At 39.6% G+C, this 24,056-nt stretch overlaps 1 protein-coding gene across 4 annotated transcripts in view; it reads right to left on the reverse strand.

Annotated features, from left to right (window-relative positions):
* Positions 1 to 24,056, reverse strand: part of CTNNA2 (catenin alpha 2) — a 1,068,899-nt gene that overhangs the window by 90,395 nt on the left and 954,448 nt on the right. For all 4 annotated transcript variants that reach the window (XM_058550823.1, XM_058550821.1, XM_058550822.1 and 1 more), the window contains 3 exons: positions 8,738 to 8,830; positions 7,970 to 8,126; positions 1,293 to 1,493 (listed from right to left, as the gene is read on the reverse strand). In XM_058550823.1, the coding sequence (XP_058406806.1) occupies positions 1,293 to 1,493; positions 7,970 to 8,126; positions 8,738 to 8,830 (451 nt within the window). The remainder of the gene's footprint in view (positions 1 to 1,292; positions 1,494 to 7,969; positions 8,127 to 8,737; positions 8,831 to 24,056) is intronic.

Below are 24,056 nucleotides of genomic sequence, written 5' to 3' on the forward strand. Positions count from 1 at the left end.
GAGCAACAGTCCTTGGATGTGCTCTTTATTATATGAATTACACTATTACCTTTCTGCTTATATTTCAGGGAGAATACCCGATGTCTCTGTTTATCTGTTGTTTTTCCATGCCATTCCAGACTAACAAATATCTACAGAAGTCTCTGTAAATGACCTTTTCCCTGTAGAAGGAAACATATTTCTACTAACATGTTTTATCATGCAGAACTTGGAACACTGCTGTATCTGACCTTTCAGAGATATGTCTATTTTTAAAAATCCTAGTGGGTTCCAAAGTCCATGTATAGAGTGGAGAGGTCCTTCTCTGGTTGGGGTTTGAGGAGAGGTCCTTCTGTGCATACGCAGGACCCAAGTCATTACCCATTCATAACCCCATCTAATATACAGTTAAATTCTCTTCTTCTATCCCTTTGTCTTCTCTCCTTCCCTGAACTTTCTATTCTCACCCCACCACCACGATATATACAAATACACAAGGCATAAAGGACTTTAGAAAGGGTCTGAAGCCAAGAGACACTAGTCAAGAGCAAAAACGACTAAAAGTAGGCCAGTCTTTGATACAACTATTCAGTTACGGGTTGTTCTGCTCAGTCAGTGGAAGTAAATCTTTCTTCCATCCCAATGCATCATAGAGCTATGGCAGGCTCCCATCAGTAAGCATATCTTACACAGCAGTTATTACCCAGTGGGAAGCCACATGCTACTGGAGGAGGGTACTTAAGGCTTTCCTAGAAGGACAGGGCATATATGGAATGTCTATTCCTTTTTCAGCAGCCACCATCTCCTTTCTTTGAGTGCTTCATATGCAGGCACTATCTAGAGCCTTCATGCTTTCCCCTGGTTGTCATAATGTTTCCTCAGGGTCTTATCTTCTCAAGAAATAGATGGAGAAATGGCTTGCAAGCTCACGATTGCAAGTTCCAATCACATCTCCACTAATCTTCTAGCCTTGCAACTCTTTTCCTGTCTCTTAACTGATTCAAACCTCCATTTTTGTATTTGAAATTGGAGATGATAAAAATTTCTCTGCCCACTTCAGAAGGTCCTTTTGAGAATCAAATGAGATTATATATGAAAACTATACAGTAATATATATACATGCAAATCAATAAAATTGTTATTCTGCTAAAGTTATTCAAATTCAAACTCAAGAAACAAAGAAAGCACCCCTTCTATGATCATGTATAGTTTAGAAGCATACAGGCCAATAGAAAACAATGAAATAGATTTATTCCAATATGGAAATTAATCATGGTGTTGACATTTTGGTCAAATCTAATATCCCCATTTACCTGTCTCAGAGAGCAATTTTGTAGCTTCTAGCACCTTCTCAGTATAAACACCAGCTTCATAGTTCTCCATCTCAGCATTGATGATGTGTATGACTCGAGCTGCCCGGCCCCTGATGGCCCCTGCAGTCCGGTCCAGAGTGTCCACATCCCCCTCTTGGAGGGCTATCACACACTTGTTCACATCCTCCAATATGTGATTTTCTGTGGAGAAGACACATACACATTTATATGATTTTACATCACTCACTTAATAGCCAATCCAAGATTCATTAGCCATCATGAACAGTCATCTTGCACCTCAATATATGCCTAAAAACACTGAAATGATATTTAAAGGACATAGTTTACAATTACAATAGTGGTTCTCAAATTTGAGCAACCAACTGGAGAACTTGTAGAATCATACAGATTGCTGGGTGCCATTCCTAGGGTTTCTGATTCACTAAGGTCTAGGGTGGGGCTCAAGAAATTGCATTTCTACCAAGTTCCCAGGCAATGCTAATGCTGCTGGTTTGGGGACCACACTTTGAGGACCACTGACTTAAAGAATATTCCTTTCTTTGTTTCAATGTTTGAGATTTATTGCATGAAAAGATCTTTTAGGAGTGGTAGTGGCAGCTAACACGAAGTCAACCTGACCAAGCAGAAACATTTCTAGAAGTGATCAGAGTCACACTTCGGGTATATGTTTGATCATATTTTTATTAAGGAAACATTTAAGGGAAACTATAGAATGAACAAATATCACCCAGTCTTCTAATGTCATGTCATGCACAAGGTATATGCAATGGGAAAATTTATTAGGTGAAGATTATCACAGAGTTCTCCACAATTACAATACAATCCAGTCTTGTGGCTGGTTCCCTTAGATTAGATTGAAGGTCAGTGATCACTCTCCTGCCTTTGCCCGGAGTGGAGTTCAAGCAGGCAGGATGAGGGGCTTCACTCTCTACTAGCATAGAAAAAACACATGATCTGGTCCCTTAGAGTTTTGAAAGTGTGCAATTTTGTATGTCCCATGTTCAATGTGAGATATGTAATTATGTCCCTCGAACATTCTCTAGAAAGAGAATTCTAAAGAAATGTTCCAGGGCCAACCCCATGGCATAGCAGTTAAGTGCGCGCACTCCGCTGCAGGTGGCCGGTTGGGACCCCGGGCACGCACCGACACACTGCTTGTCAGGCCATGCTGTGGCGGCATCCCACATAAAGTAGAGGAAGATGGGCATGGATATTAGCCCAGGGCCAGTCTTCCTCACCAAAAAGAGGAGGATTGGCATGGATGTTAGCTTGGGGTTGATCTTCCTCACAAAAAAAGAAAAAAAAAAGAAAGAAATGTTCCAAAAGTTTAACACTTTGAGGAATGAAAAGAACTTAATCTGAAAATACACACACACACACACACACACACACACACACACCCCAAATAGATAAATAGAACAAATTTGGAAATAGTCTTAAGTAATCTGGCAACCTTTTAAAAATTATAGCTGCCAAATTCAATGAAGTTAATAAGTGATTAATATAAATGATTACCTTTTTAAGAAGTTTCTAGGGCTAGTTCTGATTTTAAAATTCACAAAGAAGGAGAGAAGGGAGGGTACTCAGCAAATCTCAGTCTCTATCCTAGATCTCTTCTACTTTCATTACACCAATCACTCAGAGAGAAAATTTTTTTTTTAGGACATTGGGTAGAAAATTGCAAAGTATAACTTACTTTTCATAAGGGAACACCTGTTTTGACCTCATACAACGTGATTTCCTCACTCAAACCATCATAAATTTTAAATTTCTACATTCTCTAGTTCTTTAATTTCAAATAGATATTAACATAGAAAAATAAATGAAAGGCTTCTATGAAAACAGAAAAAAAGAAATTAAATTTTAATATTCAGATTCTTAAACTCACAAAAAGTAGTACTTTCTGAATGCTGATATTTTCCTGAGTAAAAGAGAAAAACAGTTGTACAAATATAGACTTAAGTAGTTTTCATTTTGATTAAGAAACTTCTGAAAACCACCCCTTTATGAGATCTTGAATTGTATCATGCAAACTCACTTAAAATGACACCTAAGAAAAAGGTTTACTCAAATGAAACTTGGTACAGAATTTTAAATACAAAAGTTTGATTCAAATAGGCCTCTCATACCATCTGCTGGATTCTTCCAGACAATTAAAATGTGTCCTGGTCCCTGAAAGTGGGTAACTGGGAGGGTCTTCATGTCAAAAATATGCCTCCAGCTGCCATTTTCTTTGAATAACATACTCGCGAAAGAATAGGCACAGCTATTGCTTTTCTGTGCACAGTTTAAAGACGGGATGTTGGATTTAAATGCAGAACAGAGAGGAATCTGTTAATTATATTAGATTCTAATATCTCTGGAGTTAATAAAAAGTTTTAAAAATTCTAACAAGCTCATTCATGACCCAGTTTCTTAAAATGAAATGACAGGTGTTTTTAAAAAACCTATTTCTCAATCTAGAAATATGCAACTAATTTAATTAAGAGGTAAGAAAAAGAATATGCTTTTATAGATACAACTATACATATTTGAAGAAGGCTAGGAGAGGCTGAAAATCCATGTTATCAAAAACATTGCTTTTAATTAGTCAAATCATCAACTAACAATGATTTGTTCAATGGTTAGGTTAATCATGTTGAGTGAATAAAGTATTAATTTTGCTAAGTTTACAATTTATTAATTGACTAATGTTTTGGAATCAACTTTTTTTTGAAATGTTAAGATAGTTTACTCAGCGTTTCTAAACCTTCCCCAATTAGGGGTACCCCTTTTATGGGAAAATGAATCACAATTCCCTCATGATAGTAGTTATATTGGTGGATAGTATATGTGTAAAAGCTACTATGATTTGGAATGTTTTTAAATGGATTTGCATTTTATTAAGCTAAACACCAATGATGCATTTGAAAAAGAACTGTACTTGTTCATATAGACATATTTAATCAAAAGACCACGCTTGGTTTATATACGGATTCCCGGACCCCTTGTAATAACTTCTCCCCTCCTATGCCCTGCCCTCTCAGGTGTGGGGCCCCCAGATTTGCAAGCACACTGGTCTAGGATCTATCAAGAAGAGCAGTGAATTATTTGAAGGCAGAATCCACACTTGATTCATACTAGCATTTCTGACAGCAGGCAATCAAAGAAGAAATACTGAATAAACATGTCTATTGAAAAGAGATAATCAATTACATATTTTTGTCCTATGGTATTTTCAAGAGAAAAAATTCATGAAGTAAGGAGATAAAGGAATGCTGTTCCAACTAGAAAAAATATAGAAGAGAAAGTAGTAATAAAAAACATACATATTCCAGAGATGATTCTAGTGCTGGGAAAACCCACCCAGGTACTTTGGATGTTACACCCAGATATGAAGCATGGTATTTAAACATATCATAAAACATTTGGCTGCAACATATTTTGTGATAAACTTCCTTGAATTTTTACAATCTTACAATTTCAGAAAAGATGGAATTTTGTTATGAAAATCACTGATGACCAAATTACTTGATTATTATAAATCTCAAAGCCATAGTTTCTAAATTCAGAAACAAAATTCACTGCATGAATTTTTAAAAGGAAACAAACTTAAGACCCTGGAGTCAAAAAAAAAAAAAAAAAAGAAGAAGAAGAAGGAAAAGGGAAACCAAACTCTTGGACATTATAGGATTGAGTTAATAGCTTTTTCAGATCCTCGATGCCTGCTATTTTGTGAGCCAAACCTAAGAATTAAACTATTACATGGTTAATGCCAAGACCCTCATTTTAAAACACTATTAAAAATGTAGTTTTTGCCCAGTGGGAAAAATTTAAGTGTTCTAACACAGCCATTTCACTTTTTTATGAGCCCCGGCCACATTTGAAAATTGGTTTTACTTTTGTAATTTTAATAACTAGCATCATTGCTCCCCAAACTTGCAGTACTCAGACACACACATTAAGTACTCAGACACACAAGTTCAGGTGGCATGAAAAAATACTGTAGTCCGTTAAAAACAAAGATCTTTTTTTGTTGTTTTTTAAATAGAGTTTTCTGTCAGAATAGTCCCTTAAGAAGAAACTGATACATAAATTGTCATTAATGCCATTCCAAAATATCTCCTGGGCCAAACTTGCAATTTACTGATGCAAATGTTTTGGCTCCAGCTGAGAGAGGAGATCTGAAGTAGTTTCCCCAACTATTGGGCTGTCTCCACAGCCTACCAGCAGGACAGAGTGGGCTGTGTCATTATTTGTCAAGCCCGTCTGTGGAAAGGTGCCTGCCGCCCCCGACTGTCAACTCCACAGGCAGGCTCCAGCAGGCCCTGCCAAGGCTGGCTCATTGACAGTGCCTGTTCATTTTCCTGTCATGGCATGCCGTGGCACTTGCACCACTGGGGTTGGACTGCACAGTGTTATCAGCGGAAGCCAAAGCCTTTTCTTGTTGCTGGTAATAATGAGATGCACAAAGGAATGACAGGAGAAAGGTGGCAAAGAGGCAGGGCTGGTGGAAGAAAAGAAAAGCTTTGCACTATTGAAACAGTCTGAGAAAAGACCTCCTCACCTTGCTTTTCGCCCATCCTCAGAAAGTTTCGTACATGCATTTAAAGAAAAGGATAAGTTGGGAAAGTTTTAAATTCTGAAATGATTTCTCTTGGAAAAAGGTACTGTATGGGTATTTTCTACTCATTTGTAGATAGAAAGGGAGGCAGAGTAAGATTTCCAGGGGCTATCAAGATTGCTATGTGAAATCTGCGGCTGGTCCCACTGCCCCTTTCTGGGGAGCCCTATAGTAATCCTGGCAGAGACTGACTAGATACTAGAAAGATGCTCCGTTCTGGTGGCCATCCTTCTATTCCCACTGCCCAAATCCCCAACATGCCTGTCCAAATTTCTAAGCACCTTACGAGAGATGCATTTCTTAGATAACTCTTACACTGTTAGGACTCAGCCATCAATCAGCAAAGCAAAAATCCCACGAATGGCAACATATTGAGCTCTTTATCAGCCAACCCCTAGATACGCGTCTGGTTAAAAGAATAGCTACTTTGACAAGTCCTCAAAGACAAAGCACCTTGGGAATGGAAAACAAGACAAGTCTGAAAGGGATTAAAGAGGGAATGAAGATACCAGTGATGGGAGAAGGGAGCTGTAACGGAAGCTGGAAGCACCAAAGGAAAGTTCCCTTCTACCTTGACTTACTGAGAACCATGTAGCTTCTGAAATGAGGATAATCTGGATTTTAATGCCATCTCTTCCAAGTTACCTACCCTCTCAGTAACTTTGTTTTCTCAAAGGAAGACTCAGAATTCTAATACCTATCTCATAGAATGTTGGTGCAAATTCAAGCAAACAGCAGAGACAGGCAAAATATAGACACCAACCATGTGTTCACTCGTTTTCCCATCTGCCTTGTCTTGCCCTCCATGGTTTCAAAGTTGGCTTTTTAATTATCCAAATTTGACAGATTTGACTTTGACTATGCTGCTCTCATACAAGCTTTAAACATAAGCCCCAGTGGGAATTCATTGTCTGTTTTTCAAGGAAAGGAAAGGCTACACCTAGAAAAACTTTCCAAATACAATAAGGCTATCCCAGAAAGCCCTCCCACACTGTTTTAGTCAGAGGCCCTGAATGCCTGGATCCCACCAGCAGTGCTGTGACCCCTCCTTCTCAGGCCTCAGTGGGCCAAGAACAAGCAGGTCCTAGTCAAGGCTAGGTCACACCTGAGTCGGCAGGTGTAAGTTCCACACACCTGTGGGTAGAGTCAACACCTGGACAGTTTACATTTTCACAGGTCACTTGATTATCTTAATGCCTCACAAAGAAGGATGATGTTTCCAGCGACCTCCTCCCTCACTCCTCCCACAGAGACTCTTCTAGGTTAACTGGGCCAAATGCGTTTGGTCAAATGTGTTTGCAAAAAGGCCCATTTGCTGGTGAGTTGCCCAGTTTTGAAATAGCATTGATAAGTCCTGTGAAAGGTCAAATTAACTACACGGTTATTCAAATACATTAACGTCCTTCAGTCTGTCTTCATTTACAAAGAAGAAAGTTACAATTTCAAGTGATGACTAGTTCTATTTGCCTTCACTCACTTCCTTATACAGTCTCATAGACAAGAGCTCAAAGCCTCAATAGCTCCCAAGTGCCTCCAAATGGGTTTATTCTGTGGCTAATATTTCTATCTGGCTTATCACAAACCTGGGTCACTTCATCTCTTGGAAAAATGACCCACTGAACATAGCCAAATTGGAATAACTGATGGCTTTTTTGATTTTTAAACGTAAACCATAAGAATTAACAAATCTCATATCCCCAAACCGTTTTTTTTAGATGGGTGATTCAGATGCATCAAAGGCCATCCTGCTTAAAAAATTTCAGTAATTGAAAAGGAACCTAAGTCTCCTTAAAGAATCTGTTCAGGTTTCCGACATCTTTATAAGAAAATTGTGTTTTTCCCTCCTAATACTTTGACTTGGTGTCTTGAAATAATGGGCACACCAAAGAAGAATTTTCAAGAGGGTGTTACAATCACATTTGCAGAGATGATTGAAAGCTCAAAGGGCCAAGAAGAGCACTTGAAACACAGACCCACGACATTTGCAAGATATTCCTTATCTCATCCTGTTCTCCTCCTTCAGCTGCCTTGTAAGGGGCCTGTTTGTGATTACCTGAGACAGAAAGGAAGTCATCCACTGAGGTGATGTCATCCACCGCCTCTGTCAGCACTCGGACCTGCTTCTCCCACTGGTCTTTGAAGACGTCCATGTTGTCCTGAGCAACTTTGCTCTGTGGTCGAGCAGCCAGTGTGAGAGCGGCATTGATGACCTATTTGTTAGAAACAATCCAAGGGCGTATTGACCACACTCATCAAAAAAGGAACAAGTAGGACAAAGACCATGTTGCAACCTTGGACCCTGCAACTTCTACAGATAAGTAGGTTCTCAGTGTTCAGAAGGACAATCAAAAACTTGAAAGATGAAGCAGGTTATCAACTACCATCAGTATTTGTTTTTTTTGTTTGTTTTCTTTTTTTAAGATATAGTAATTAGCCTCAGGTTTTAGAAAGTGTTTATTGGACAAGTCATATTTACTTAGGACAAATGTGGCAAAAATATAACTCTTGTTCTGCATGTGCAAGCTTATAATTAATTGTTGAGACAAAGTAAATAGATATGGATGTTTAAATAACCCAAACAAATAGAACAAAGTCAGTATGAGTGGAAAAGACAAGAATTGCCACAGTAATTCTGAAGAGGCTGGAATAGTTAGAAATTCTTTTTGAGAAAGGTAGAACTTGAAACAGCCCACGAATGATGGGTAGCACTTTCCAGTGAGAGGAAAGAGGGCAAGGAAAGGAGTGACATGAGGGCTGGAGCATGGAAGGTCCTGAATCTCAGGTCACTATGGGCTCTTGAAACAAAGTAAATGAGGCTTACCTGGGGACACAGGCTGTCAATCTGGGTGGCCGCCATCCGGACTAATTTGACCCCTTCCTCATTGTTGGAGATGGAACAGGCCAAGTTGGCAACCTGTATTGAAGAGGATTTGAGTGAAAATTATGTTAGGGCAAAGGGAAAGTACACTGTCACATGACTTTGCACTTTCTATAGAGAGTGCCACATCCCGGAGAATCCTTTTACAAATGAGATAAGGGCACCATTCAGTGTTGAAAAAAATATTACTAGTTCTTATGCTAACTTAGGTATTTCTGCCAAAAGAGCAAGGTGCTAATAACAAATCATTGCTTCAGGATTTTCAAGCACACACAGTAACGCATTTTAACTAGATTGCTTTGAACCGTTTTCCCCTATGGGTTGTCCTGATCCACCTACACAGTCACCTGAGCCCCCTAAGACTCATGATTGAGTGCAGAACACTACGATTTTGGCCGCATCAATACTAAATTCTGACCAATGAGAGAGATGCTACAGGCAATGCTTTGGATTTAAGAGAGACTCATAGCAAGCTGAAAATTAGAGCGCTCTACCCAAAGGAACCCAGGTCTGCCTGTCAGAGTCTGTCAGGAAGATGCTAGTCCACCAGTAGCCAACTCAAATGCTTTCAGGAGCCAGGCAGGTCTGAGAAATGTGTAGAAGAGGCTGGTATAATCCAACAGGTAATGGTGGAGTGTATAGCAAATTAGAACTTGCAGGTCTAGTATAAAGGCATTCAAATTTATTTTTTAACACACTATAAACACAACTAAAACAGCTGAACTGAGTTCAAGTTCCCAGGTCAAGCATTTCAATGTGTTATTTCTTCTCTTCAAGGAGTGTGAGTTGGTAAAACAAGGTCAGATTGATTAGTCAAGGTCAACAGCACACAAAGCCTCCATCAAAACACTGATCAGTCTCATCAGGCTGGTGTCAAGAGGACAGGAGAATGGGGATTAGAATGGGCAAAGGAGAAGAGAAGGGCCAGCAGGGCTAGGAGCAGAAGGGCAAGTAGAACAAGTGATTATCAGACAGAGAATGCCCGAGAGCCTCGTGGCCACCTGCCCTTTGTATCCAGCTCACCTCTCTCTCCAAAACCAGGCTGCTTCCCTACCAAACCTTAATGCCCTGGGAGATTAAAATGCACACACATGGTTATAGTTCCTGATGTGAAAGAAACGTTAGTTAGACAGTGTGGAGCAGTGGGGAGAGCACAGAACTAGAGACCAGAAGGCGCACCACTAACCAGTTATGTAAGTCACTTCACATTCAGAGAACTGTTTCCTTAATAGCAAAAGGAGATGGGCAGATGGTGATACGAGGAATACTTTCAAAGATAACTTCAATAAATTAGTGTAAAGAATCCTGTTTTGAAAGTTTTAAGGAAGAAAAACACATTATCTATTACGCTGAGAGTATACACTATGAGACACCACAGATTGAGTTCTAAACATTATCATGTAGTTTCTTATATTTTATAGTCTATTTTTGATTCTTCAGATAATTTTCACTATTTTACTTAGTTTTCAAAGTAAGGTTGTGAGAAAGACAAATATGCCTTTTCATACCCATTCACAGGATACTAAATGCCCAGGGGCATGAGGCTCCTCAGAGGTAAAGAACTAATAATGCAGGTTCTCAATTTCTTTTTGTTATATCACATTGCCTCCACTCCACATTTTGAATTAATCTTTGTTATATTTGTACTATAATGTATTTTATATTCCAAGTGCCTGATTGAGTACTTGATAAAGAATTAGTGCTCAATACATGTTTGACTTAAAGATTAGCTTTTAATAATTTTTATTGCATATAGTGATTTGGAATATATCACAGATTAAAGACACTCTGAAAGATAAAGTTGAGTTACCACTTTAATTTGGCTAGACAAATTTTCACATTATCTTCTAGCAGATTTTACCAATGCTATGGTGCTAAACAATGGTTCCCTCTAGTCCTTTGTTAGAGTCCAGAATGCAGTGTCCCCATCCATGGTGGCATGGGAAAAATCAGGATGGTGTGGCGAATTTTCCGGAAAGATATATGTATTTAATTTAAAATTCTGTCTTTTAATCTTCAATTAAATTCTTCCTATTTCTGCTGTTGAACAACCTTTCATTTTATGAAATGATGATTTCAGATGATGGATGTTTGTTCTTTTTCATCCTTGCTTGGTGTGTGAGACAGACTTCAGGTCACACTTTTACATAGCAGTGGACAATTCCTAAAGAGATTGGCATATGACTCTATCTAATGACAACAACATGAAAACTTAAAAATGCTCCAGGAACCAGGTCTTGGGTAATATTTGCTTGCATCTTTGTAAAAAGAAAAGAAAATACAAGCACTCTCAATGAGATAATGGCTCTAGACAAAGTATTCAATGACTGTTGACATAAGAATATACAGAGTCATGTGTCACTTAATAACGAGGATACGTTCTGAGAAATGCATTGTTAGGTGATTTTGTGGTTGTGTGAACATAATTGAGTGTATTTACTCTTTGTGGTATAGCCTAGTACACACCTAGGCTCTATGGTACTAATCTTTGGAACCACCATCATATATGTGGTCTGTCCTTGATATGTGGTACATGACTGCATAAATAAGAGAGAGAGAACCAGATATTATGTATCTCTTGATGGAAGGACGTGACACCTATGAAATGTTCTTGGCAAAAAATCAACAACAACCCAAAAAACAAAATCCGGAGGCTGGCCCCGTGGCCTAGTGGTTAAGTTTGGCATGCTCCGCTTTGGTGGCCTGGGTTTGGTTCCCGGGTGCAGACCTACACCACTGACAGTGGCCATGTTGTGGCAGCAACCCACATACAAATAGAGGAAGACTGGCAACAGATGTTAGCTCAGGGTGAATCTTCCTCAGCAAAAAGAGAAAAACAAAAAAACAAAAAACTGCAAATGATCAGCCTTAGGATCAATTCTCAATTTACAGGAAATTCAAGAAACAAACATGAAAATAAAACCACATGGATGCAATCATGAAAATCCTGATGATGATAAACTAGTGGAAAAAAGTCAGACCTTTTTGGACCTTGAATAGAATAAACTGTAATACATCTACAAATATGTAAATGAATAAGTGCATAAATAAAAGTACATTGTGAAACAATAAAATAAATTTAGGTATTGACTAAATATTTGATGATATAAAGTTAATATTTTAAAGTGTGCTAATAATACTTTAGTAACTTTTTTTTAAGTGTCCATAGCTTTTAGATATATATATATGAATGAAATGATATATTTGGGATTTGCTTCACAATTACCTAGGTTTGGGGAAATGGGTGGAGGGGTAGGAAAAACAAGACTGGCCATTAGTACATAATTGTTGAAGCTGGGAGACAGTGTATAATGGTTCATTATACGTGCTATACTTTAAGATATGCTGGAAATTTTCCATAATAAAAGAAGTTAAAAAATAAAAGGTAGCAACCACAATCTACTATATCACCAGCTCTGCTGAAACAGTTCCTTGCACTTGTATGAGTCTCAAGGGGGCACAGTGTAAGTTAGGGAGAAATCTGAGTATGCAGATTTCTTGCAGACAGCTGAAGAGTACCAGCCTGAGCATAGAAGAGGAATACTATAACCGAACTGTGTAAGTGACAGAGGTGGCTCTCCACACCACAGTCTCCTGCTCATGCTGGCTGCAGGTCCCCAGGCAGAAGCTGATCCTGGGAGCCTTATGGCTGTAAAGAACTGGGCTCTTGTGTGAGGGAGACGCCAATCAGTAACTTCCACTCAGTGATAATGAACTTTGCTTTGTGTATCTTTTGAAATGTTTCTTCATTCCTTGTTTAAATAAACTCTGTTATGGCTTAGATCTAATATGGGAAACTTATTGCCCAAGAGAATCATCGTAGTGGAATAGTGCTAGCAAGACTTAGCAAAATTAAAGAGCTGGCAACTCCCCATAGTTCTCCAACTATGTATTCTCCTTAATTTACAGATCCATAAATCCTAAAGTCTGGCAGCCTCCACTCCACAATGTACTCCTGCTATTTCAGTCCACTTAAAATCAGAATTTCATTTACCTTGTGTTCTGAAAATATTTCCAATATGATGCTAAGGATTTCACTATCTCCAAAGGCAAGCTTGCGTATTTTAAATTGGTCATGGACTCAATCCAAATTCCTACCTTCCTTATTTTACTTTGGCTTGCCTTTCTGCTTCTCACTGGACCCAGTGGCATCATGGTGACTTGGAACATGGTTTTATATATTGTTATTTTTAGAACTCCGGCAGCAAACACTAAGTTTCAGTCTTCGAGGCAGGTCCCAATCAATAATGTAGCTTGAAACGCCAGCTAACATTTCCACGTCAGTCCAAGACTACTCCACACAGCAGGGACTTAATGATTTATTTTAACTACTTATTCTTTAACTACAGCTCTGATGATATGATACTGGAAACTCTGGTAAAATAAAATGTCCTATTTTTCCAGTCACAATGTTTTCTCCCCTTTTTTTTGGGCCAATTTAGTATGATAACCTTTCTAAGGGGAGGTGGGGCAGGTAGGCAATGGTAGACTAGAATCATTAGACATTTGAAAAAGACTAATGTGAGTAAAAAAGTGGACGGTACACCATTAATAAATTAGTGTTACTAGATTGTAGACCAAAAGATGTTGAGCAATATGATTAAATTTAATAGAATTTTGAAACCTGCTTGAGTCAACCAAGCAGCTAACATTTATGGGATGGCTATGGCCTCTGCTTTCTCCATTTTTGAACTGTTTACAACTTAGCTGAGGCAACAAGTTGTTTGCCTTTCTTGAAGCTTAGAAAACAATAAAGCATACCATTAACTGCTAAATGTTCGGCTATTTAGATTGATTTGGGATTTCTGAAAGTGACTAGGCCACGAGTAAAAGCAGCATAGCTCCTTGGTGAGCTAATCGTACTAAATTCCAAACAATCTCTTATGAAAGGGAGCCCTCCTCCATAACTTTGAGAACACGATTGATTTGGGGAAATAAAAGCTGAAAAGACTGGGCCAAGTCTTCTATCTCTGACTTAGTGCCTTAAAAACTGGTTATCTTGGGGAAAGGAGGAAGCTTAGCAGCCTTCACTAAATTGTGTGCTGCTGACTACAAGAGATTTAAGAGCACAGAAAAAGGAGCTGTCAGTACTCTTGGGTGGGAATCAGTAAACATATCATGGAGAGGTAAGATATCCATCTTACAAGACTTCTCTTCTGACTGTCTCAGCGCAATTTTCTGTAAGCTCAAAGATTATGGTATTTTTTGCTCTTCTGGAGGCACACTGTGTAAGTAGGTGAGTGAGCAATAACATCATTAGCAGGATTAGAAAGACCATAAACTAGCAAGGAGAGCTGAGGCTGACTCTTCTAAGAAAGGAACTTGTTTCTTGAACTGAATTTGTAGAATTGGCATCCATTCCCTAACCCTTTAATAATCACCCTAGCTGAGCAAAAACAGAGTAGAGATATTCCAGGGACCTGATGGTAGAGTTCAAGTTAACAAAATCAGAAACATGTGGAATCCTCATAAAAATATATTGTGACCATTTAAAGTGCAAGATGTTTTGAATCATATGCACACACAAAAGAAAAAACTGCATAGCTCAAAGCTCCAGATGAACAGAATATCGTGGCTGTGAAATTTGGTTTTGTATGGACATTGCTACAGAAAGCAGATCCATCTCAAAAATGCCATAGACTTGTTTGAACACTTACAAGAAAAGCCAAAATGCCTGGGAGACTGAGCCTTAATTAGACAGTGAAAACTTCTGCTAATAAAGTATTTAGGCATTTAACTCCAAAGTGATATGAGGTACATCAGAAAAACGAGAACGTTTTCTTCTTTTCTGGTCCTGGAAATCAAATTACATTTTTTAATAATCGTAATTCTGTTCAATTCCAAACACCAGCACATATTCAGTGCATTCAACCCCCAAACACTTTATCATTTCATTAATTTTTACAGCTTCAGGTATCATATTGGTGTTTTAAGAAGCGCACACTATTGAAATAAAGCAGAATAGCAATTCAGAGGTTTATAAAGCACTTGCTCCTCATGTTAATATTTCATCATCATCATAAATTTGAGGATAAAATGAACTTATTTACTATTAAAAGGGAATTTATGGAATTTCCAGTCACCACAGTCACATGGCCATATAAAACCATAAAAAGAGAAGATATGATGGCACAAATTCTTATGCAAACTGTTATTCTCAGTAATGATCATGGCACTGAAGAGTGCTGTGGTCTCCATCTGAAGATTTATTTAGTTATCTGCACTGACATGGTTAGCATACAAAATGGCGTTAATATATGTGCCTATCTTGTATAGAATTTTAAGGTTCCTACTGAACATGCTTCTGATATTACAGATATTTTTACAGCTATTACAGAAAAGTATACTTCAGTAAAAGTTGAAATGACACACTTCCCTGAAATCTTTGAGAGGCAACTCAGAAGCAGCTGATGTGAAGACAGCAGGATTCCTTAAGAAGATGATGGACTTACACAGAGATGGACATAAGAGTGGACTTAATGGCCACCTTCACAACTTGACTTGAGGAGAGCCTGAAAGGTCTGGCTGCCCCAGAAAATGTTTGTAGCAGTGTCTCTCTTTCATGCTGAGATATTATGGAATCCTTTAAAAATGCAGCTGCTTCAGACCGAGATAAGTTTATCAACCTAAGTACCAGTAACTGAGGTTCTGAAGGGTGGAGGAGACTTAGACAACAGGGATAATTTGATTAAGGAAGGACGGCTCAGTAGGGGTTGGCAGCTGGGGGCATCATGAAGACACATGGACAGGAGAAAATGAAAAACACTTTTTCTTGCTTCTGTTTTAGATGACCTCTCTAAAGCATCTGACACTCTTGATTATTCTATACATTTTAATTTTTTAAAATCATACAACGGTCAAGAACCTGGGCTTTGAAGTCAGGCAGCCTGAAGTTTGTATCTTGACTCATTCTTGCCAGCCAAGCAATGTGCTTTGCCTCTGTGAACCTCAATTTCCTCAACTATAAAATACAAATTTTATGTTATATTATAAATATAATACTTTTTATATTTCATTTATTATTATATTTATTTAAGTAATTTTGTATTTATACAAAAGTAGTGATAAGGTTGAAGCAAAAAATCGATAGAGTGCTTAACCCAGCACCCAGTAAGGATGTGACAAATGTTATTTTCATATTGTGCTTTTTTGTGTGTGTGTGCCAAGGAAGATTCACCCTGAGCTAACATCCATGCCAATCTTCCTCTATTTTGTATGCCAGTTGCCATGACAGCGTGGCCACCAAGAAGTGGTGTAGGTCCACACCCAGGAACCGAACCCGGACCGCTGAAGCAGAGTGTGCTGAACTTAACCACTAGGCCACAGGGCCGGCCCCCACATATGGTGCTTTTTATCGAAAGGTCACTATAAAAGTAAATAAATATTTTGATAACAATACCCAATCACTGATATATTCAGCCATTCAAATATAAATTGAGTGCCTAATACGTGCTATACAATGAAGATACAGAGGTGATCAAGTTAAATATTATTTACATTCCCTAGAGAAGTTTAAATTTTGGTTAAATTAAACAAGTAAATTCATTTTTAAAGTTCATACTGTGAAGATTACTATAAAGGAAATGAAATGGAGGCAGTGATAGAGAGTAAAGGGAGGTCTACTTTATATATGATTATTTGCATAGTTTATCCTTCAGTTATGTATAATTTTTATAAAGTTGCAATCTCGGGATGTATCTTTTTGTTAGCGCTTAATCTCTTATGTCACAAATATTTTCCAGATTCTCTATATATGTGTAATTAATTTTTTTTAGAATTGAATAAGATTCCCAAATGTTTTTCTTCATTACTTGGTAAGTCAATTCCCTGTTGTCATACACTTAAAAAGTCTTCAATGTTTGCTATTGTCATAAACAAAGTAACAGACATCATTAGGCATCCACTTTTTGCTCCCGTCAGAAGTGGACTTTCTGGGTCGGGGAAACTGTTACGGCACTTATTTACATATGGCCATAATGCTTGCTGAAAGGTCTTCTAGCAATGAATGAATTGCTCATTCTCCAGTGTCGTCAGCATTACATCCCACGCTCCTCGACACTGTTTCTCCTTGCCTTCTCGGCACCACATCATCTGAATGCCCTTCCAACCTTCATTCTATGAACCACAAGGGTAAATCAGGATTGCTTAAAACGTCACTTCATGTTTCCCCAGCTAGTGAATTCTTGCGGGACAGAGGCCTTCACTACACCTAGCACGTAGCTGGGATCGCAAGTACTCAATTCCAATTTTTTTAATTAACCAGATTCCAAGTTCCCTCCATGCTGTATCAAGTAGAACATCATTCAACTTGTCATAACCCAGTCCTACCTGGGAGGGCCCTGAGTTCTATGATCTGGAATTGGGAGCAAATGTAAGTTCTCTGTGCCATCCTTTTAGCAGTTTATCATCAAATCAGCATTCAGCAGCTAATACCAAACAAAACTTACACGACATCCTGCCACATGGCTCTAGAAAGCAATTTCTTCCTTCTCCCACCAGGCTCCGTACGCTTGCCTGTACGGATACACCTATGAGACACAAATCTGCATTCCTAGGGCTCCTCAGGGACGCAAAACAGCTCTTTTACCTGTGCTCTTAGGTACACACACACCACTAGCAAATGCTGTTTGCATGACTCTGCCCAAATTAAAGTGATCAGTCTGCCCTGGTGACTTTAATGGAGGTAATCACCAGCTCACATTCATGAACAAATTGATGTGCTTGCTTCATAGCCAAATCACTCAGCATAAATCTATACCCCTCATATATACAACCTCAGTGGCTTAAAATAATGCCATACAGCATCACCTAATGCCTTCTTGATGCCTGTTCATCAATAAAGTTTGGTTGTGTGAAAAGGATACGAGGGACTTAGCATGTGCTGTCTAAAATCATGCAATGAATGTGATGCCCTTTTAGTTACTGTAGGCCTCCTGGGATTTTGTTTTCTTCATCCTTTCACTGAGGAACTGAATTATTATTCGGTTTCTCAGAGTCCCATGTAAGTAAATGAAATCTTAACTTATTTCCAGCAAATAAAACATGTTGACCTTCACACATGTGAGATGAATCCCCCACTGCATATTAGGAGGACCAGAGCTCTAGGATCTGTCTATAGCAGTGGGGAAGGGCTACACTGAACTACCCAGTGCTTGACTTTTAGCAGGAGCCAGGGAATGATTGAAGAAGATCCAGATAATAAATGAGTGCAACTACTTTCTATAACCTGGTCTCATACATTTCAAGATGACAAGTGAAAGTGTGGATTCAAGGCCATAAGCCCAGTGCAGAGGGACTTTCCCATCTGCATCCTAACCATCCTAACCAATAATGAATCTTTGACTTCAGCTCCCTTTGCACAGAATTCCAACCTGATGAGGGATGTTGAAGTCACCACTTCTTCTGTTTTATGCCCCAGGGTTTCTGTTTTTGGGGTTTGTTTTTTATTTTTGGAGGTGGGGAGGGGAGGCAGGTGCCTCCACCAACTAAACTCTTAGCAGTCAACCAAGGTTCAACTCAAGGATCAAGGTTCACACATTCCTGAAGACTTCCCATTCACATTGGCCAATAGGAATAGATCTCTCTTCTAAATTTCTTCAGGCTTACTGCCTGAACCACTGGTGGCTACTTAGCATGTACTACTGTTTTATTTATTATTTGTGGTATGTGTGGATGGATGGATGGATACATACATACAGAATTACATATATAGATATCATGCATCTTCCTTAAATTTCAACCTCCTTGAGAATGGTTGTGTTTTATTCATCCTTGTGGCCCCTATGGCACCCTATACAAAATCTTGTACACAGCAGGTATAAATGTGGTTCCAGCCTCCCTATCCTGGATGTTTTCTTATCTCCTGCCCTCATCTACACTTACCTTTGTTGAGACCTAGTCCCTCCTATCGCTGTTTACCAAGAAAAGGATGCGAACTGATCAAAGTAACTATTCACTAAGGTAATATTTTCTCCTCCTAGAGAAAATATAATTTTCTCTAATATATTCTTCCTAACATAATACCTTAATCCAATTAAGATGTCCCAAGTCCTTAAGAAATTTCAGGAAAAATGTACATTGTAGAAACTTCAAGCTCCTCAGGCAAGCTGTTGGGGAAATATTTAAGGACAGGGAGCTTTCTTTAAGCTCTGTCATCTTTATCGAAAAATTCTTCTGCCTTTTCTTCCTCTGACCACCTGTTTTTGTAAATAAAGTCTTATTGGAACACATCTTTACCCATTCACTTACTTACTGTCTATGATGGCTTTTGCACTATAAGGGCAGAATTGAGTAGCTGCAACAGAGACCATAGGACCTGAAAGGCAAGAATATTTACTATCTAGCCCTGTGCAGAATAAGATTGCAAAGTCCTGGTTTAGATAAAAACTTGGGCAGAAACAACCAATCAGTTTTGTCGACCTGTCAAATATGCCAAAGCATCATCATAGCAGGAAATGGGACAGGTATCAAACTATGGTATTTATGGCACAAGTACAATTAACAAAATTAAGTAGATCAAGGAGAAGCACACATTCTTAGTCTATAAAAATGTGCCCCTCCCATGACTATTTAACAGCATTGAGTTCTAAGACAAAAAAAAAAGGGGCGGAGGAAGTGGAGAGGGGGGGAATAGACACCCAGAAAGACCTCTAGAATGTTCTCCACTGCCCACAATAATTTTGCTGGTGAACAGAGTCAAGAGAAGCAAATATGAATCAATAATGCTTTGTGGCTTACCTCCCAATGTAGCCCCATCAACCACCCCCTCCTGAAGCTAGAGGATCACTCTACACTCGCTGAGCTTCTTTCTTTTTAATTAATTTTTTTTTTTTTTTGTAAGGAAAATTGTCCCTGAGTTAACATCTGTGTCAATCCTCCTCTATTTTGTATGTGGGATGCCACCCCAGCATGGCTTGATGAGCACCACAGCATGGCTTCATGAGTGATGTGTAGGTCTGCGCCTGGGATCCAAATCCACAAACACTGCGCTGTGGAAGTGGCGCACGTGAACTTAACCACTACGCCACTGGGCCAGCCCTTCTCTGAGCTTCTTTGAATTAACCAAAATGATCAATTTTGCAGCCTTTCATCTATACTTACATCCTTCTTGAATATCCACTTCATCTTTCATCACTCCCTGCTCTAGCTAACCACTTGAAGGTCTCCACCCTGGGCTTTAGCAGTCTACAAGGATAGCCCAAGACAAAGACCTGGAGTACATCTAACAGAAGGTACTATTCCCCTAATGGCTCCTCGGCAAAAAACTGTGCCTGGCCACTTTCATGGGCATTGCCCATGAAAGGAGCAAGTCCTTTCGGCCACAAGCCCTACTGAGGAGAAGTCCTGGGAACCTGTCTCACAACTTCAGAGGGCTCCTAAGTAGACTAGAGCATGGAGGTTGGGGGCGGGGTAAATGACCTGACTCTGGTCTTAGGCCACACAAGGGAAGAGACTGAAGAAATGACCTTCAAACCAGCTCCATCCCCTTAACAGCTCCCTCTGAGCCCTCAGGCACCTATAAGTTCTTCCTCCTATCTTGATTGCCTCCTGGAATCTTTCCAGGCTCAGTCCCTCAAACCTGCTTGCTCCATCTTATCTGTGCTCCATCGCCAGCTCTTTCTTTCTTCATTTCAGATCTGTTCTTGCATTCGTCCCTAAGTTCTCACATGGATTTTCAATTATCCCCTTAGTGTCTGAGTCCAAGCTTGTCTGCTCCTCTTTTCCAAGCTTTTCTCCTAGGGGCAACCCCATGCATACCCATGCCCAGACCAGGTGGTAGTCCAGGTCCCTCAGGCATCATAAAGAGACATCAGAGAGCTCTCAATGTCTGCTCTGTCTTAGGCTCATTAAACAAGGTAGCCAAAGCCATCCATGTGTAGCAGCACTCTCTGATATTCTTTAAATCCCCTTTCCCATGTGTTTACGCTCATCCTAGTTCTGCTTTCTTTATCTGCCTTCATACTCTGGTTCCTGATATCTGCTTCAAGTTCTCCTTTGCTTAACACCACCTATGAGTGCTTTTTCTGGCTCTCTAACATCATTAGCCCAGTGGGCACACCCTCCTTACTTTCCTCATACCTGCAGTTATTACAGCCTTTTCCTTCCTCTGTCTTGCACCCTGCACAACACAGACACAGCCAGACAAAGCCTCCTGATTTCATTGATAACCAAAGATTTTACAAATATCTCCCAAGCTGGAGACTCCCTTGTTGAGTGCCCGGCATCCCCTTCCTTCTAACGGCCACAAGCCCTACTGAGGCCTGCAAACATACCAGTGCCTTGTTCAGCTCTGAAATCTAACACATTTCCATGATGCTCAGAAAGCAGGGCAGAGAAGTGCCAGAGGGTAAGCTGCAGAGTTATCCTATGTCATCTGGGAACCATCTCTGAAAGGGCCCTGCCACAGGGAGCCCCTTTTGTTCCAAGGTGACATTCAAATAGCCACCTCCACCTTGTTGGGCAACAGATGCAGCCATCACAGTCCAGAGCTGAAGCCAGGCTTGGACCCCAGATGTATCTTGATTTCATCTGAAGGCCCTGAGGAGACCATGGCCAGGTCTGGTTGGAAGGAGCAGCTGTGCTTGCAAAAGCACATGTCAGCTCTCAGCCAAGGTTATTCTCATAACCAATGCTCATAGGAATAGGCCAAGCCCAACAATGCCCTTCAAATGTTCCTCGGCTTGTCAACTTCCTGCAAGAGAACTGTTTTTCTGTCATCCTCAGTGGGTAATTTTTTCCTCTAGCTGAATCAGTTGTCTGGGTGAATGGCCAGTCAGCCTGACCTTTCAATCTGCTATGTGAAATAAAGCTTAAAGATGGCCTTCTAACTAATAGTCCCAGAGAAGAGAAAGTAATGAGGAAATTCTATGCATCTTGCTTCTATTTAGCCTTGTGCCCTCCAGGCTAGCTGTTTATTTAACTGTGGCCTTTTGTCTCAAATAGGCTTTACATTGTTTTCCATGGGATCCTGGTTTAGAAAGCATACTCACGGTGGGAACACCAATAATACTGTGTGTGTGCGCAAAGAGGAAGGGAGAGAGAGAGATAGAGGGATATGAAGATATTTGGTGGTCTTCATCAATGTAAATGCTCTTAAGTAAGCAATACTTACAATTATTATTCTAACATTCCTTGAAGTCTGAGTAAAATTTTCACTTTCAAAGGGCTCAATAACTTATTTCACAACAGAATATATTATGCACGCACAGATCCACAGATGTACATTTTTCATTGGCATTATTTAGCGATGAAATATGAGTAACAATCTATGCCCACTGGCCAAATTTAGCCAATGGCTTATTTTTGTGTGAACTTCAAGCTAAGAAAGGTTTTTACATGCATAATGGGTGATTAAAACACACACATAAAAATATGCGAGACCCTATGTGGCCCACAGAGTCTAAAATATTTATTACTCAACAATAAAAGTTTGCTAATCCCTCGAGTATGCTACAGTTATAAATATGGTGATTATTCTGGCATTTGTCTCCTTATAGGCCAGGACACGAATTGTCCCACCTGCTCCAGTTCAGGAAGTCTCTGTCTCTATTCAGTGAAGCCATCTGTACTCATATCATTTCCCAAGCTTTTCCCTGGTAATGTTCTTCAAAGGCAAGGATCTTTATTCCTTGCACCTTTATATTTATTTATTTACATTTACCTAAACTCTATTACATCATTTATCATTTCACCAGATGTAGCTTTGCAAAAATCCAATCTATCCTCAGAGACTAAAGAGCTGCTAAGTTTGAGAATGTTCCAAAGAGCACACCTAGACTTTTAAGGGAATTCACAAAAGAATCAGTACAAAAGCACGTTGAAGGTAATAACTCTAGAATATGGGCAAAACTCCCAGAGGGTCTACTTAAGAGAACAGCACTCTTTTGGATGAATATGTTTTGTGTGGGAGTCACACCTTGTATGCGCCAGGACCCATTAGATCCGTAATAATGCTTGAAATGTGGGGTCTGGCTCACTTACCATCTCAGATTGAGAGAATATGGGAGAGAGCTTTGCTGCTCAAAGAGTTGTCCACAGGCCAGTAGGACGGCCATCACCTGGGGGCTAGTTAGGAACCCAGAATCTCAGGTCTGCCCCAGACTTGCTGAATCAAAGTCTGCACCTTATAGGATCCTCAGGTAGTTCCCAGGCACTTTGCACTTTGAAAGTATTGGTATAATGCAACCAGCATGAGATGTGAAACTGGACAGTTCTGCTACTTGGGCAGCTAAGTTACTGCATTCTCTTTAAGTTGTCATGTCCTCCTCTGTAAAATAGATAAAACGATGCCTAACTTTCATGATAAGGATGTTTGCGAAGTATCAGACAAATAGTGTTCCACAAAGGGTTAACTCCTGTTGTATGATTAAGTAAGACATTACAATGCAGTAAATACTAATGCATGGTGAGAAAAGTCATTTGATGGAAGATGTTTGACACTTAACTTTAGTCTCTGCTCTTTTCAGCAGAAGACTTGACACTGGCTATAGGAAGCCAATGACCAACTCATACAGGAATACATAATATATGACTCAGAAGGGATTTTAGAAATCCTCTAATGCAATGGTTCTAGCCCTAGATGCACATTCCAGTCTCTTGAAGAATTAAACAAAAAACACTGATGCACAGGCCCAACCACAGAGATTCTGGAGTAGGGCTTGCACATCGGGAGATTTTTATTTTCTAATTGCCCTGGATGATTCAAGTGTACCGCCAAGGTTTGAAAACCACTGATCTAGTACAAACAAACTCGCATTCCCTTTCCCATGGGCCACATCCATTTCACCAAAGGGAAAATTTATTCCAAAAGCCTTAGAAAACTTTCCCTTGGTCATCCAGCTAAGTAGTTGCAAAACAGGCCAGGATCCAGGTCTCTCTGTCATTCTTAACCTCGGAAACACATTGAGAACCCCCAAGAAGCATTAAAAAATATTGACATCTAGAATCTATTCTCACAGATTCTGATGTATTTGTTCTTGGGTGTGGACTAGTCATGGGGGATCTTAAAGCTCTCCAATTAATCTAAATTTACTCTAGCTTCAATTAGAGCATTCCCAAGTAATTGTTTCCTCCTCCTCTAAGGCTTTAGTCTGCATCTATCCGCTTTGATATCTCCTTAATGAAGGCAGACCAGGGAGAGGCCATGGAGATGCTTTCTCTTTCCCACTGTTTTCCACATTTGCCCCATCATAAGAATGACCTGGGGTCCTAAGCTTGCATTTCACCCAGAGATTCTGATTCCAGAGGTCTGCAATGGGCCTGA

The sequence above is a fragment of the Diceros bicornis genome, chromosome 12 (genome assembly GCF_020826845.1).
Source record: "Diceros bicornis minor isolate mBicDic1 chromosome 12, mDicBic1.mat.cur, whole genome shotgun sequence".
Lineage (NCBI taxonomy): Eukaryota > Metazoa > Chordata > Mammalia > Perissodactyla > Rhinocerotidae > Diceros > Diceros bicornis.